Source organism: Mytilus galloprovincialis, chromosome 6, assembly GCF_965363235.1.
Source record: "Mytilus galloprovincialis chromosome 6, xbMytGall1.hap1.1, whole genome shotgun sequence".
Classification (NCBI taxonomy): Eukaryota; Metazoa; Mollusca; class Bivalvia; order Mytilida; family Mytilidae; genus Mytilus; species Mytilus galloprovincialis.
The window spans coordinates 55827766-55844624 of NC_134843.1; the positions used below are offsets into that span (position 1 = coordinate 55827766).

At 37.2% G+C, this 16859-nt stretch overlaps 1 protein-coding gene across 1 annotated transcript in view; it reads left to right on the forward strand.

The window, feature by feature from the left end:
- Positions 1-830: 830 nt before the first annotated feature.
- Positions 831-16859, forward strand: part of LOC143078208 (uncharacterized) — a 38136-nt gene continuing 22107 nt past the window's right edge. The window contains exon 1 of the mRNA XM_076253138.1: positions 831-991. Within this exon, the coding sequence (XP_076109253.1) occupies positions 913-991 (79 nt within the window). The 5' untranslated portion in view covers positions 831-912. The remainder of the gene's footprint in view (positions 992-16859) is intronic.

The window sequence follows — 16859 nt, forward strand, 5'->3', positions numbered from 1 at the left end:
TCTAAATGGTTGTGGTCATTTGATATTTGTTCAAATATCAAGTTTGTGATAGTTGAAAGGCTAAAATATCTAACGTGACGGTACCCAAATTGCACCTATTTTGACAGTTTATTCACCTACGTTTTTTTATGATCAAGAAAAAAATTTCCATACTGTGTTTATTTTGTAGCCCTATCCTTCTTTATTGTATAGGTACCCCAATTTGATTTTTAATCCACTTTGAGTCATAAAAAAATGGGTTTGAATCAACCTCCAAACTACCCATGATTCTGTAATGAGGAGTACCCAAATTGCATCCATGCTTAAATTCACATCGTCAAAATTCTTATAACCGAGCTTTTGTTTAATTTTTTCAAATATTTTGAACAATTGGATATTAGTCCATGCTTACTCTTCATATTTTACGAAAAGGATTCTTATAATATATTGTATTTGCTAATTTTAAAAAGATGACGTTTTGATGACGTCGCATGGTGACGTTTTCGTACATTTTGCTTTTTCAGTAAACAGTCCATCTGTTGATAAATACTGTGAACGTTTTGTGTATATCTAAATATGTTTACCTATGTTAAAGGACGTGTATATAGTATCAAATCATAAAAATACAAATTGTTTAGTCTCTAGAAAATCTTGTAAGATTTCCATTGCTATCTTTTCTAAATAGGTGCAATTTGGGTACTCGGTGCAATTTGGGTACCCTTACGTTAACTATTACATGTATACCACAAAGATAAAACTAAATGTTAGAACAAAGGTTTCGTGTCTAAATTAACATGCAATTTAAAATTTAATTTTCCTCGGTAATGATTTACAAAAAAGTATAAATACTAGAATATGATTTATTTCAAACTTCATGCATGTACAACGTCGGTAAAACCAAAACCAGTACAGTAAAGAATACAAGAGTACAGCATGAATGGAACTATGTGTGTGGTGTTTGCCGTCTTGGTAGCATACGTTCACTGTGGGACCCATTATATTCCACCGAAAGGTAATTAAAAGCGGCTTATGCGTTTTTAAAGTGATAATTTATTCATTAATTCAAGTACTCTTACTCGTGTCAGATAAATCGCATGACTGTTCTTGTTTAGACAATAATAGTATTTTTCAATATTGAAAACAAGTTTATTCAAACACATGTGTCAAGTATTTTTTGATTATCCAAAAATTAAAAAAAATAATTGAGAATTTATTTAAATTGATCATAGTTATTTTCTGCTTTATATATGAACACAACTCTCCCACTTAACGATGTCTTCTTTTTCCCTTTTCAAACTACCTTTTCAAACTTGAATTACCACAAACGTTACTTTGACATTGTTACAGATCTTAGAATAAATTATTGTACTTTCAAACATTTCACAATAATTATAGTGATCACCTGTATATGGACTTGGCCAGCGCTCAACATGCAAGTATTAACTAAAATAACTAAAATAGTGGGTATACTTGAGTTACCTAGTACACTGTGTCTAAACCACACCGGCATAATTTGATCGGACTCGATGGTACCTAACATCCGGCACAATGACGGAACATCAATAGACAGAAGAAAGATAGGTTTCTCCTTATTTTCTTATTTTTTTAATGATATCGAAGAATATGTATACACATACAACTATTTTCTATTGTGATATGCAATATTTTCTACAACCGTTCTATATTAACGGAGAAATAAGTCAAAATGCATGTCAAAATGACGAATTGAGTGAACCTTGCCTCGAAATTGTTTAATTTCTCTTTAAATTGTTCACATTGTACGGAAAGAAAGGTACGGGAAGATAGATACTGACACAGAGATTGCAAAACTAGTCATTATAAGCATCTCAATACTTGTATTTATGTGTATGGAACGAAAGAAATGGGTCATGTCAAATTAAAATACACCGGTTTCGTCATTGTTGTTTACTACACAACACCCGGTTTCGTCTTTATATATCACCCGGTTTTTTATATTTTTTTTAAAACCAACAATTTATGAAAAGCAACGTTTACACGGATCTGAACATTGTCTTTCGAAAGAATTTAAATATATATATGTATTATAAAGTAAACTTGGCGTGTTTACATTTATTTACATAGGTAATTATAGTACTACACATTTTCCTAATGAAAGTCGTATCCGTTATTTCACTGATCTTCAAACTAATTTTAAATGGAATATAAAAACTCAATAGCAAACACTGATATCTAATTATTTTTTTAACATTAAGTTAACATCATGATATTTTTTTTTATATAGGTTTTGAGATACATCGCAGTATGTGACCCCCTTTTTTACAAAGAAAACCTAATTAACGCTTAAAAAACAAAATTTAAAACATCACCTTAAAGCATATAGAATTTAAGATTTATATTACTAAGAAGTGTGTAAAGTTTGATGCAATAATGATAAATCATTTTGAGATATGGCGCGACATGTTAAAAAAAACACACTCCTGTTTTACTTACAAAGTTCTGTAACTCAAAAAGATTTAATTTGATTTTCACATAAAGGTTTACAAATCGTTTGACCATTTCAAGAAATAACTTTGTTAAGTTTCATGAAAACTAGATAAACTGTTCTCAAGTTACGGCGCGACATGTTTACGCTGTACAGAAAGATATACGGATAGCTAGACGGACGGACGGACCGAATGACTGATAGATGGAGGAACGGACGGATGGAAGGACGGACGGACAGACGGGTGTTTACAATAATACGTCCTGTCAAAATTGGGACGGGCGTGTAAAAACGCAAAGAAATGAAAAAAAAATCGTAATTAAAGGTCAATAAGTTTTATTAGGATATCGGCCAAGTCGATTTATTTGTATATTTTTCTGCCTTATCATTTTCCTATATAACTTTTATATATATTTGAGAAAAATGTATAGAAATCGATAAAAAGAACTTGATATTCGGCATTTATTATAACAAACATAATCCAACTCACATAATCCGATTTCCCGGGTGTTCCTGTTTTCTCATTTCTTACAATATTTTAATTCGGTATACACTTTATAAGATAAGTGGCGAATCTAGATGACGTATAGGTTGCACGCCCCGACCCCACCTTTGGTTGCCAAAATTATATTAATTCCTGTATTTAACGATTTTGTAAAACAAAAAAATAATCAAAATATTGTTCGACTCGCTACGCTCGGCGGTATGTAAAAGTTGTTCGAAATACGCCCACTTTGAAATTAACTGAATCCGTCTGTCCGTATATATTGTCAAAATATATTGACCAAACGGTCAGTGTACGATCATCATAACACAATGGCGACAGTACAGACTCGGTTTTTGATATACAAAATGATACTAGACTCAAGCTGGCAGCCACTTTTATCGGCCAATCAAGATAGCAGCCACTTTTTTCAAGTAGCCAATTTTGGGGATATGTCTAAAAACCAAAAAACTGAATGAGACTCAAACGTTCCAAAAATCGCTAAATATTAGTTAAATGCTATCTAACACCGGAAATCGACAATTTCACGGCTTGTACTGGTTCTAAAAGCATTTCATTCCGTTTAAAATATGTATGTGAAGCTAGCAGTCCGTTCATTATTTGTTGTTCGATAATTGATATTCAATATCCAATCGACCGCTAGCAGTCGGTTAAATATTCAAATTTAGTTGAAAATCATTAAAAAGCATGAGGGAAGGCTACGCCGGAAATCGTTTTATGACCCCTTCAAGCTGTCGTAATTTTTCGTTGTCCTCGAATATAAACCATTATATAAGTTGCATATTTGTCTTTATTTCATATAGATTTTTATCAATAAATCGACACCAAAGATGTAATTTAATATATTATATAACAAACAAAAACAAAAACCATCACTCCAGAAACATTTAAAAATAAAAATAATAAATATGTATGGAAAGCCAAAAATACAAAAACAGAAATGTATAGTGAAACCTACCGAGGACTGCTTAAATCAGGTTAAACCCAGCCGATTTTGAATCTCTGTGGTGGCTAGACGGGCCCGGATCCCAGAAAAATATTTAAGTGGGGAATAGCCTGGGTCAAGACCTTTAAAATGAGCTAGGTCCGGTTCGGAACTTTGCCGTAGGGATATTCCGAAATGTACCGAGTGTGTGGTTAATAATGAAAATTTGCCATAAGGGCAACTTTGAACCTCTGTGGTGGCTAGACGGGCCCGGATCCCAAAAAAATATTTAAGTGGGGAATAGCCTGGGTCAAGACCTTTAAAATGAGCTAGGTCCGGTTCGGAACTTTGCCGTAGGGATATTCCGAAATGTACCGAGTGTGTGGTTAATAATGAAAATTTGCCATAAGGGCAACTTTGAACCTCTGTGGTGGCTAGACGGGCCCGGATCCCAGAAAAATATTTAAGTGGGGAATAGCCTGGGTCAAGACCTTTAAAATGAGCTAGGTTCGGTTCGGAACTTTGCCGTAGGGATATTCCGAAATGTACCGAGTGTGTGGTTAATAATGAAAATTTGCCATAAGGGCAACTTTGAACCTCTGTGGTGGCTAGACGGGCCCGGATCCCAGAAAAATATTTAAGTGGGGAATAGCCTGGGTCAAGACCTTTAAAATGAGCTAGGTCCGGTTCGGAACTTTGCCGTAGGGATATTCCGAAATGTACCGAGTGTGTGGTTAATAATGAAAATTTGCCATAAGGGCAACTTTGAACCTCTGTGGTGGCTAGACGGGCCCGGATCCCAAAAAAATATTTAAGTGGGGAATAGCCTGGGTCAAGACCTTTAAAATGAGCTAGGTCCGGTTCGGAACTTTGCCGTAGGGATATTCCGAAATGTACCGAGTGTGTGGTTAATAATGAAAATTTGCCATAAGGGCAACTTTGAACCTCTGTGGTGGCTAGACGGGCCCGGATCCCAGAAAAATATTTAAGTGGGGAATAGCCTGGGTCAAGACCTTTAAAATGAGCTAGGTTCGGTTCGGAACTTTGCCGTAGGGATATTCCGAAATGTACCGAGTGTGTGGTTAATAATGAAAATTTGCCATAAGGGCAACTTTGAACCTCTGTGGTGCTTAGACGGGCCCGGATCCCAGAAAAATATTTAAGTGGGGAATAGCCTGGGTCAAGACCTTTAAAATGAGCTAGGTCCGGTTCGGAACTTTGCCGTAGGGATATTCCGAAATGTACCGAGTGTGTGGTTAATAATGAAAATTTGCCATAAGGGCAACTTTGAACCTCTGTGGTGGCTAGACGGGCCCGGATCCCAAAAAAATATTTAAGTGGGGAATAGCCTGGGTCAAGACCTTTAAAATGAGCTAGGTCCGGTTCGGAACTTTGCCGTAGGGATATTCCGAAATGTACCGAGTGTGTGGTTAATAATGAAAATTTGCCATAAGGGCAACTTTGAACCTCTGTGGTGGCTAGACGGGCCCGGATCCCAGAAAAATATTTAAGTGGGGAATAGCCTGGGTCAAGACCTTTAAAATGAGCTAGGTTCGGTTCGGAACTTTGCCGTAGGGATATTCCGAAATGTACCGAGTGTGTGGTTAATAATGAAAATTTGCCATAAGGGCAACTTTGAACCTCTGTGGTGGCTAGACGGGCCCGGATCCCAGAAAAATATTTAAGTGGGGAATAGCCTGGGTCAAGACCTTTAAAATGAGCTAGGTCCGGTTCGGAACTTTGCCGTAGGGATATTCCGAAATGTACCGAGTGTGTGGTTAATAATGAAAATTTGCCATAAGGGCAACTTTGAACCTCTGTGGTGGCTAGACGGGCCCGGATCCCAAAAAAATATTTAAGTGGGGAATAGCCTGGGTCAAGACCTTTAAAATGAGCTAGGTCCGGTTCGGAACTTTGCCGTAGGGATATTCCGAAATGTACCGAGTGTGTGGTTAATAATGAAAATTTGCCATAAGGGCAACTTTGAACCTCTGTGGTGGCTAGACGGGCCCGGATCCCAGAAAAATATTTAAGTGGGGAATAGCCTGGGTCAAGACCTTTAAAATGAGCTAGGTTCGGTTCGGAACTTTGCCGTAGGGATATTCCGAAATGTACCGAGTGTGTGGTTAATAATGAAAATTTGCCATAAGGGCAACTTTGAACCTCTGTGGTGCTTAGACGGGCCCGGATCCCAGAAAAATATTTAAGTGGGGAATAGCCTGGGTCAAGACCTTTAAAATGAGCTAGGTCCGGTTCGGAACTTTGCCGTAGGGATATTCCGAAATGTACCGAGTGTGTGGTTAATAATGAAAATTTGCCATAAGGGCAACTTTGAACCTCTGTGGTGGCTAGACGGGCCCGGATCCCAAAAAAATATTTAAGTGGGGAATAGCCTGGGTCAAGACCTTTAAAATGAGCTAGGTCCGGTTCGGAACTTTGCCGTAGGGATATTCCGAAATGTACCGAGTGTGTGGTTAATAATGAAAATTTGCCATAAGGGCAACTTTGAACCTCTGTGGTGGCTAGACGGGCCCGGATCCCAGTAAAATATTTAAGTGGGGAATAGCCTGGGTCAAGACCTTTAAAATGAGCTAGGTTCGGTTCGGAACTTTGCCGTAGGGATATTCCGAAATGTACCGAATGTGTGTTTGGTATGGGAACAACGTAAATTGGCGACTTGAACCTCTGTGGGGGCTAGACGGGCCCGGATCCCAGAAAAATATTTAAGTGGGGAATAGCCTGGGTCAAGACCTTTGAAATGAGCTAGGTGCAGTTCGGAACTTTGCCGTAGAGATATGCCGAGGAGTACCGAATGTGTAGTAATTATGCATCGGGCCATTATAGACATCCTCGACCATTAATACAGACCTTGGACATATAACAAGGCCATTATAAAAACACATTTCATTAAAACTATAATTCAAAATACGCTTAATATGGGCAACTGTAAACCTCTGTGGTGGCCAGACAGGCACGGATCCCAGAAAAAAATATTTAAGCAGGTAATAGACCGGGTCAATACCTTGATATTGGGATGGGTCTTGATAGAAAATTTTCCGTAGTGATATCCCGTGAAGTACTTAATGTGATGTTGGTAAGGACAGTACTTCTAGGGGAAACATTGGTCAATCATAACAAGAAATGTGTCACGGTCAAATATGCATTACAAACGTTCATCACATCATGGGTTGTTCCAAAGCTATGAACAGATAAAGGTGCTGAACTTTGCAGCAAAGAGGCTGAAGAGTTTCGTCAGAAACACAACATTGAACTGTACTCTGCCGAGAATGAAGAAAAAACAAGTTTCTTTGAATGTTGGATGAGAACAATGAAAATTATCTTTTTTAAATACTTTTGGCTTATTCTACGCGTACAAACATCGATGTGTTGAATAATCTCGTTCATCAGTATAACACCTTCAAACATAGATTCATTAGTATGACTCCTTTTAATGACAGTTAAACTGAACACGAACACAAAGTGTACGGAACTTTTATGGTAATCTTCTTCCATTAAAAAAGGGTAAATTTAAAGTAGTCGATACAGTTTGAAGTACTTTTTAAGAAAAGCGTGTTTAAAAAGGAATACATCCTTAGGTGGACCGAGGAAGTCTTAACTTTGTCCCACGTATAGAACACTCAAACCCAAACGTATCGTACCATGGATTTTAATGAAGTCTACGTAAAAGGGTCCTTTTATGAACCTTAACTTCAGAAAAACGAACCAAGGGTGGTTTGAAATAGATCTTTCTTCAATGGAAAATGTACTTTAAGTCCTTTAATTCTTGTATTTAACAATCAGATTTGCAGTAACAACCTTTTAGCAAGTATAGTCTTTGGCAGTTTGCACAAGATCATAAAGGCTACTTTCCCTATGCGAGCAATATGGTGAAGGCTTAAACATATGGGTTATATCTTTACCAGGTGAAGAACCACCTAGGGTTTTCGATCTCACACCAGCATGTTTCAATAAATCACAGATCATCAGACTCTCTCGATCTTCCTTGTTTTGCTCTTAAGCTTCCATTGACAATGGACGTTCCAAGAGTGCATCAACGTTTTTATGGGTCAAGTTTTTAATCTTATGTACCTAAAGTTTTTGTTGCAGAGTGGTCTTAAAAACTCATCTACCTTTTTCTCAAGTTCTTTAATGGTTGTTATAAAATCTTTCTCTAGTCGTTTTATATCCGTCTCCAATAGGTTACACTGGGATTGTAATGTATTTCTCAATTTCCATAGAATCCAAAATTGTCTGTCATGTGTTGTAGCAGATCTTGATTTCAAGAAATTTACCATTACGTAGGGAGGGAAGGAAGTTTTATGGTCGGGTTGTTGTTTCTTTGACACATTCCCCATTTTCATTCTCAACTTTATTTGCTAGTTGTCGTCCAATGGGTTACATGTCCCATAACGGTAGGATAAAAAGGTTTGGAAAGTAGGATAACCCGCATTAACAAACTTCTCAAATATGAAAAGTTTTAACTGTTCTCTACAATTTACCATTGAGAGTGGCTTTTTTGGAAGTAGAATGTTGTGTACACGTAACACTTATTTTAAGTTTTCGAGCCTCCAAACGGGCGCGAAATTGCAATCATCTTTCAATATCATTCATATTATTTTAACATATGATAAATGTTGTTGTTCCTTATATAACAATATGTTTTAGAGGTTTGATGAATCCAGGCATTGTTACTTCTATCACCATACGTCTCTTAGGTATTCGTTTTCAATTTGAAAATGTCCATGTGCCAGTGTTCTGATTCCATCTTTTAAAATGTAACGTGTGTCATCTTGTGTGTTAGTTTCTTAAGTCATCACGATTTCAAGGTAACTGCGAATGACGTTCATTTTTCTATGTCAACTTTGGTAGGTCATAAAACACGGCTGGTAATGGTTACACGGAATATTCTGTCGATTCACCTGTTTGGTTTTTCCTTAAGCTTTCCTTGTGTTTTAACCATCTTTCATTCGATATTAAAACATCTTGCACGAAGCCCTACACACTCAGCAATCATTAGTTTAAACATATTTATTTATAGTGGATTGGGAAACAAGTTTTGCAACTTATATTAATCCCTTTCCACTTTGCGGGTGCGAGTGCTGCCTTGTAGCGGCATTAGCCTACTCTTTTTCGAAATCTACAAGGGTGTCTTTAACGTGCAAGAGATGTGGCTCTCTCATAACACGGGCCAGCCATTTATCGTCCCCGTCCGACGGACTATCATCGTTTCCCCAAGACCATACTCGCAAATGGTGTCAAGGGAGAGGCGAAAATTGAGTTCCTGAAATTTTCATCCCAAACGGGAATCGAACCAGGAACCTTTGTGTTAGTAGTCCGATGCACTAACCACTACACCACGGCTCTCTTAAATCATTTGACCACCAAATGTATCTTCAAACACACCAATCACTATTTGCTGACGTTATTTGGAATTCAACGATAGGTTGTTCGTACAATAGTTAAGTGTGTCAAACTTGTTTGAATTTGAGATACCATGTCTTTAGAAAGTCGTCAGTTTGAATTTAATAGACTAAATTATCAGTGCCGGTAAACAATAGTCGAACTTTGTTCCCGAAGGTTTCATAATGAATGTCGTACATTAAAATCTTTGAAATGTCTAAGATGCATGCTCCCAAATACACAGGCTTGTCAAATTTGAGTTCGGTTTTCTTCATGTGTACGATTGTTTTTCGGTAGTCACTTATTTTATATTCATCCGTTTGAATATGTGTACCATGGTATTTCCAAACTTTGTTCATCAGTTTGAAAAAAAAAGGTTTTTTTCAGACAGGGTGCGAGTGGTAGTTATGGTTATAAGGTGAATATTCAGGTAAATGCAAATTTCAAGCCTACATGATTGTTTAAATTTGAACACATGATACACTTTTGTTAATACCAACCCATTTGAATAACTCTGTTTCAAATTTCTATCATAAAGAACATACTGTACACATTTGTCGGATTTGAATACGGTACCAACTTATGAAACTTATTAATTTCTGTTTTCATGTGAAAACTATACATCGTTAAGCTTATCGTAAAGGTCGACTGAGTAACCAAATCCCATTCAATTATGTACCCAACCTCATCCTCCTCTTTCCACATGTCAATGACTTCAAAGTCGTCCACTAATTCAAAACCCTTGTTGGCTACGGTTCTGACATGGCCAACACATACTCATAGTTAGTACTACTAGTTAAGTATTCCAAAAAAAGTCATTGGGAAGGTTGTGCAGGGTCGCATACACTCATGTATTTGTTGTTGGCCACCCAATGTCCATGGCTTATTTGAGTAAGTCCCCTCTCGTGTTACTTATTCAAACAGAAGTAACATGTCTGGGTCGTGTAACAATTGTGATCTAACTTAGCTTGTATTTAACGCCGAATCGTAAGCTATCCCTGGTGTGTGTAATAATGAAATACATCAAGGCCCGTAAGCTTTTAAACAAATGACACTAGTTTTCAAATATATCATCCAATCGCACAACGTCTCTTTTCCAGTACACATCACGGTAGTCTTGTAATGTTTGACAATTAAATCTAGTTAACACATGTTTTGCTTGAGCATAGTCAGCCACACTAATGTGTTCATTGTTAAGTCGGTTGTAAAACTGGTCAGCAAATGGTAGTTGTATTGTCTTCTTCTTATGAGGACCCTTCATGAAATCGTAAGGGTACACACTTTGTTTATCATTCATTCATAATGCTCATAAAACAAGACTTCAATACCTTACATTGGTTCAGCTTTAAATGGCTAAATATATGAAATAACATAAACATACACTAATCAATGAATAGAATGTCTTACCCATCAACTTTCTTAGAAAGACTAATGTTCTCTTCATCGGTATTTGGAATGCAGTTCACTTCAAAAACAGTATACCCCAATGCCTTTACGAACAAGTGGACGTCATACATTGTTAAGTTGTGAAATATAATGGAAACATAGGTAAGTAAGTTTAAGTTACATTAATTATCTGTGCTGCATCACGATACTTACGATCAAGTGGTCGCGATCACGCACTTTGCCTTCCCCTAATTCATCATCGTACATGTGACAACGTGAAATCGCTTCAAAACATTGGGGATCTTCTTCAGTCATCACCAGGTCTTTTTATCCATGTACAAGTCTGCAATGTCCTTCATCTCCTCTTCCTTACAAGCCACACATATATAACCATGTCACCCCCTGGGTACACTTTTGTTTCTTTGTATTTTCCACCATCATACCTGACGCGGTAGTAAAAAACCTGAAGGTGTATTTTGTTGGTAAGCATTCGTGTGAGCTTTTGACTTGTCAGGTTGTCATGTGTCTATATGTTATAAGTAACATTAAACGTCACCATAATTAACATAAGGAAATCGCATTTTACTTTTACAGTTGTATATCTTATAAAGGTATCTTCTTCAGGTATCTTGATTTTCACCTCAGCCCTCTAATCCAAATACTAGTACTATGAATTTTCGTCTAAAATGTCTTCTCTCAAACAGTGCTTCTTACACTTTCGATAAAAAATACTTTAACATTGTAGATGACACTTTGGCTCTGAACAAATGTGATAAACTTTTTTTTATCTATCAGTAATGTTGTTTAGTTACATGTCTGCGTGGGTTCTGTCCTTTCCGATGTTCTTTTAAATTTTTCTCGGGTTCTTCATTTTTTCAATCGTTGTTGTTTATTTCAACACCATCATACCCAAACACGTTGATAGAAAAGCTAGTTCAAGTATTTAGCCTTTAAAATTGGTCAATGTGTTTCAAACACATGGGGGAAACTAAACCCTTATGGTTCAACTCATTTTCACGTGTTTTTTTTTATATTGGCGCACTTTGTGTGTACTTTTCTGATTCACCTCTTTATGTGTACTCTTGATAACACAGCTCACGTTAATAATGGCGTTCTTTTGTGCTAGTTTTACTGAAAGGCGAATGTAAGATTTACCCTTTAGGGGTACAATTTATCCATATGAAGGTGTAATTCTACAATATGTCTTAACGGTCACCCCCTTCAATCACGCATGCAATATGCTATACTTTCATAACTTTGCACGTTAGTTAAGTGGCTTAGTTGGTTGATTCAGTAAAAATAACTTCAGTTGACCAAAAAATGGAACAACTCTCACCTGTTACGGGGTTGGTTTTTACCAACTCTACTCGAAGCATCTACTGTACCTTCGATGCCTTCTTCACTTGTGTGCTTCTGACATTTTACTAATCAAGTGTATGCAAAGCACTTCGACTTGCCTAAAAATGGTTCAATGGTCACTGTGGTAAGTTTCTACCATCTTTCGCCTTAATAACAGATTCCTTTGCTATGTCTTGTTGAAGTCGTATTTCCTTAATCTAGATGTATAAGGTATTCCACGTTTTTTTTGCTTGTAGTATAAATTCATTTTTAGGAAACACTTCTGTACGGGTTCACACATGATGCGTTGACATCAATAAGCTTTACCAGCACTTCCTTTGGTTTTCTACTTTATCCTTTTACCCCAAAATGCTTTGCCAAGAGGGTACCCGTTTTAAGAAGTAAACTTATAACCTGTAGGGCATCACTAGCCCTTATGAGACGTTGGGAATGATTTTCTGGTGAGTACCTACTCCGGAAAATATTTGTTCCCTTTATATTATTTTCATGCAAAATGTGACTAGTCTACCCAACTCAAGGTGGTTTTTGAAAAGTTCCTCTTGTACATATTCCTGCAAATATCGAAATGTTTCGAATTGTATTTTTTTAAATGATTGTGCCTTTTTGACTTGGTATTCTGGAAAGTACTCGCTGTCATACCCAATCTAATGCATCATTTTTCTAAAAACTTTGTTTATTTGTTTAACTCAACATACACTTATATATTCTTTACAGAAAAAAAAAATCATTTGTAAATTCTCTTGAAAGGGTTCTATGAAAATATGACTCTGTTTTATTAGCTAGGTATGACATCAGTTTTACTCGGATTTTTTTCATTTTAGGTATTTTTTTATATCCTGTATTAATGCAATAAACTTACAGAACTTAGTGTAAATTAACAGCAGTCAGAATGTAACGTTTAATATTAACCCTGAAGTTTAAAGTAGCATCTCAGCAAACTTCCCATATTAACAACACATTCGGTACTTTTCGGCACATTTCTACGGTAATGTTCCGAACCAGACCTAGCTCATTTCAATGGTATTGACCTGGACTACTCCTTGCTTAAATATTTTTTGGGGATCCGGGCACGTCGGCCATCGTAAGGATTCAAAGGCGTGTTTTAACGTACTTTTCATTTGAACCACACAATCGGTACTTTTCGGCATATACCTACGGCAAAGTTCCGAACTGGACCTAGCTCATTTCAAAGGTATTGCCCCAGCCTATTCCCAACTTAAATAGTTTTCTGGGATCGGGCCCGTCTAGCCACCGCAGAGGTTCAAAGTTGCCTTTATAGCAAATTTTCATTATTAATCACACACTCGGTACATTTCGGCATATATTCCTACGGCAAATGTCCGAACTGGACGTAGCTCATTTCAAAGGCCTTGTACCAGTCTATTCCCCACTTAAATATTTTTCTGGGATTCGAGCCCGTCTGGCCACCACAGAGGTTCAAAGTTGCCCATTTACGTATTTTTCATATCAACTACACATTCGGTACTCTTCGGTATATCCCTACGGCAAAGTTCCGACCCGGACCTAGCTCATTTTAAAGGTATTAACCCAAGCTATTCCCCACTTAAATATTTTTCTGGGATCCGGGCCCGTCTGGCCACCACAGAGGTTCAAAGTTGCCCATTTACGTATTTTTCATATCAACTACACATTCGGTACTCTTCGGTATATCCCTACGGCAAAGTTCCGACCCGGACCTAGCTCATTTTAAAGGTATTAACCCAAGCTATTCCCCACTTAAATATTTTTCTGGGATCCGGGCCCGTCTGGACCCCACAGAGGTTCAAAGTTGCCCATTTACGTATTTTTCATATCAACTACACATTCGGTACTCTTCGGTATATCCCTACGGCAAAGTTCCGAACCGGACCTAGCTCATTTTAAAGGTATTAACCCAAGCTATTCCCCACTTAAATATTTTTCTGGGATCCGGGCCCGTCTGGCCACCACAGAGGTTCAAAGTTGCCCATTTACGTATTTTTCATATCAACTACACATTCGGTACTCTTCGGTATATCCCTACGGCAAAGTTCCGAACCGGACCTAGCTCATTTTAAAGGTATTAACCCAAGCTATTCCCCACTTAAATATTTTTTCTGGGATCCGGGTCCGTCTGGACCCCACAGAGGTTCAAAGTTGCCCATTTACGTATTTTTCATATCAACTACACATTCGGTACTCTTCGGTATATCACTACGGCAAAGTTCCGAACCGGACCTAGCTCATTTTAAAGGTATTAACCCAAGCTATTCCCCACTTAAATATTTTTCTGGGATCCGGGCCCGTCTGGCCACCACAGAGGTTCAAAGTTGCCCATTTACGTATTTTTCATATCAACTACACATTCGGTACTCTTCGGTATATCCCTACGGCAAAGTTCCGAACCGGACCTAGCTCATTTTAAAGGTATTAACCCAAGCTATTCCCCACTTAAATATTTTTCTGGGATCCGGGCCCGTCTGGACCCCACAGAAGTTCAAAGTTGCCCATCTACGTATTTTTCATATCAACTACACATTCGGTACTCTTCGGTATATCACTACGGCAAAGTTCCCAACCGGACCTAGCTCATTTTAAAGGTATTAACCCAAGCTATTCCCCACTTAAATATTTTTCTGGGATCCGGGCCCGTCTGGCCACCACAGAGGTTCAAAGTTGCCCATTTACGTATTTTTCATATCAACTACACATTCGGTACTCTTCGGTATATCCCTACGGCAAAGTTCCGAACCGGACCTAGCTCATTTTAAAGGTATTAACCCAAGCTATTCCCCACTTAAATATTTTTCTGGGATCCGGGCCCGTCTGGACCCCACAGAGGTTCAAAGTTGCCCATTTACGTATTTTTCATATCAACTACACATTCGGTACTCTTCGGTATATCACTACAGCAAAGTTCCGAACCGGACCTAGCTCATTTTAAAGGTATTAACCCAAGCTATTCCCCACTTAAATATTTTTCTGGGATCCGGGCCCGTCTGGCCACCACAGAGGTTCAAAGTTGCCCATTTACGTATTTTTCATATCAACTACACATTCGGTACTCTTCGGTATATCCCTACGGCAAAGTTCCGAACCGGACCTAGCTCATTTTAAAGGTATTAACCCAAGCTATTCCCCACTTAAATATTTTTCTGGGATCCGGGCCCGTCTGGACCCCACAGAGGTTCAAAGTTGCCCATTTACGTATTTTTCATATCAACTACACATTCGGTACTCTTCGGTATATCCCTACGGCAAAGTTCCGAACCGAACCTAGCTCATTTTAAAGGTATTAACCCAAGCTATTCCCCACTTAAATATTTTTCTGGGATCCGGGCCCGTCTGGCCACCACAGAGGTTCAAAGTTGCCTATTTATGTATTTTCAATACCTATAATCCAAGATCCTTATAGTAACGTTAATCTCTACACCCAATTTTATATACTACAGAGTCTATAATATCGTTGCATTTGGTGTATTAAAACACCAGGGGTATAACTGTCATCTGAGCAGTCTCCCGTAGGTTTTCACAGTATATTTATTCTTTTTTTGGCTTTCCATAGATATTTCTTTTTATATTTTGGAATGTTTTTAGAGTGGCCGGCTTTAGTTTTAGTTTTATATATTATATGTTGAATTAAATCTTTGTTGAATCTCTCGTTTTATTGATAAAAATCTTTATTACATAAAGACAAATATGCAACTTATATAAGGGTTTATATTCGAGGACAACGAGAATTTACGACAGCTTGAAGGGGTCATAAAACTATTTGCGACGTAATTTTTCACTCCTGTTAACTATGAAATCATACTTTTGATTTTCAACTAAATTTTGATGTTGAACCGACTGCTAGCAACCGGTTGTATATTGAATATCGAATATCAAATAACAAACCGGCAGCTTACTTCACATACATATTCAAAACGTAATTAAATGCTTTTAGAAGCAGTACAAGCCGCGAAATTGTCGAATTCCGCTGTTAAACTTTATTTAACTAAGATATAGCGATTTTTGGAACGTTTGAGTCTCATGCGGTTTTTTGGTTTTTAGACATATCGTCAAAATTGGCTGCTGGAAAAAAGTGGCTGCTAACTTGATTGGCCGATAAAAGTGGCTGCCAGCTTGAGTCTGGTCAAAATGATAACAAAATAACTATTATTGAATTTTATCGATGACCTGAGACTATGATACTAATTTGTACATAGCAGTATAGTTACAATTAGTGATAAATAAAAAAAAAATTTAATGCATGGTAGTTGTAATCCTACATTCATTTTCTATGTCGATTATGCATGCATATACATTTGTCTTATTATCAACGTTTATCCTTAAGAAGATTTATTTTTAACGATGGTAGAAAAGATTACATACATGGAATGATTATATTACTTATAAAGGTGTCCATTCTTTTGTGCGATAAAATCACATATCAATTGTGTGTTTCGATTTTTAAGACCGTAAACTTTAATTTCAAGTTTAAACATGTTCAACATATTTTTCCATAACTCATAAAGAAAACGCATATTTAGAGAGCTTTAATCTCAATATGCTGTTAAAAAAGTTCGGAATGCAAAGTAAAATTAAATATTTGTGTTCTATAAGAGTAGGAATTTGCTTATTAAGGTAGTTCAGGGGTATAGAAAAAAATCGACAGAATTTTCTTATACTTTGTGAAATTTAACTTTGAAGTATTATAAATAAAAAAATGCAAAAAAAAATGGGGGTCACCGGCCATCTAAGAGATATTTTGACCTCTGAAAATGAGTGCAAATAGGTTATAGGAAATTATAGGGAAAATGGACACAAATACACTTTGATTGAAATTTCAGAGCAAAATAAACGACAAAAGTGGCTATTTT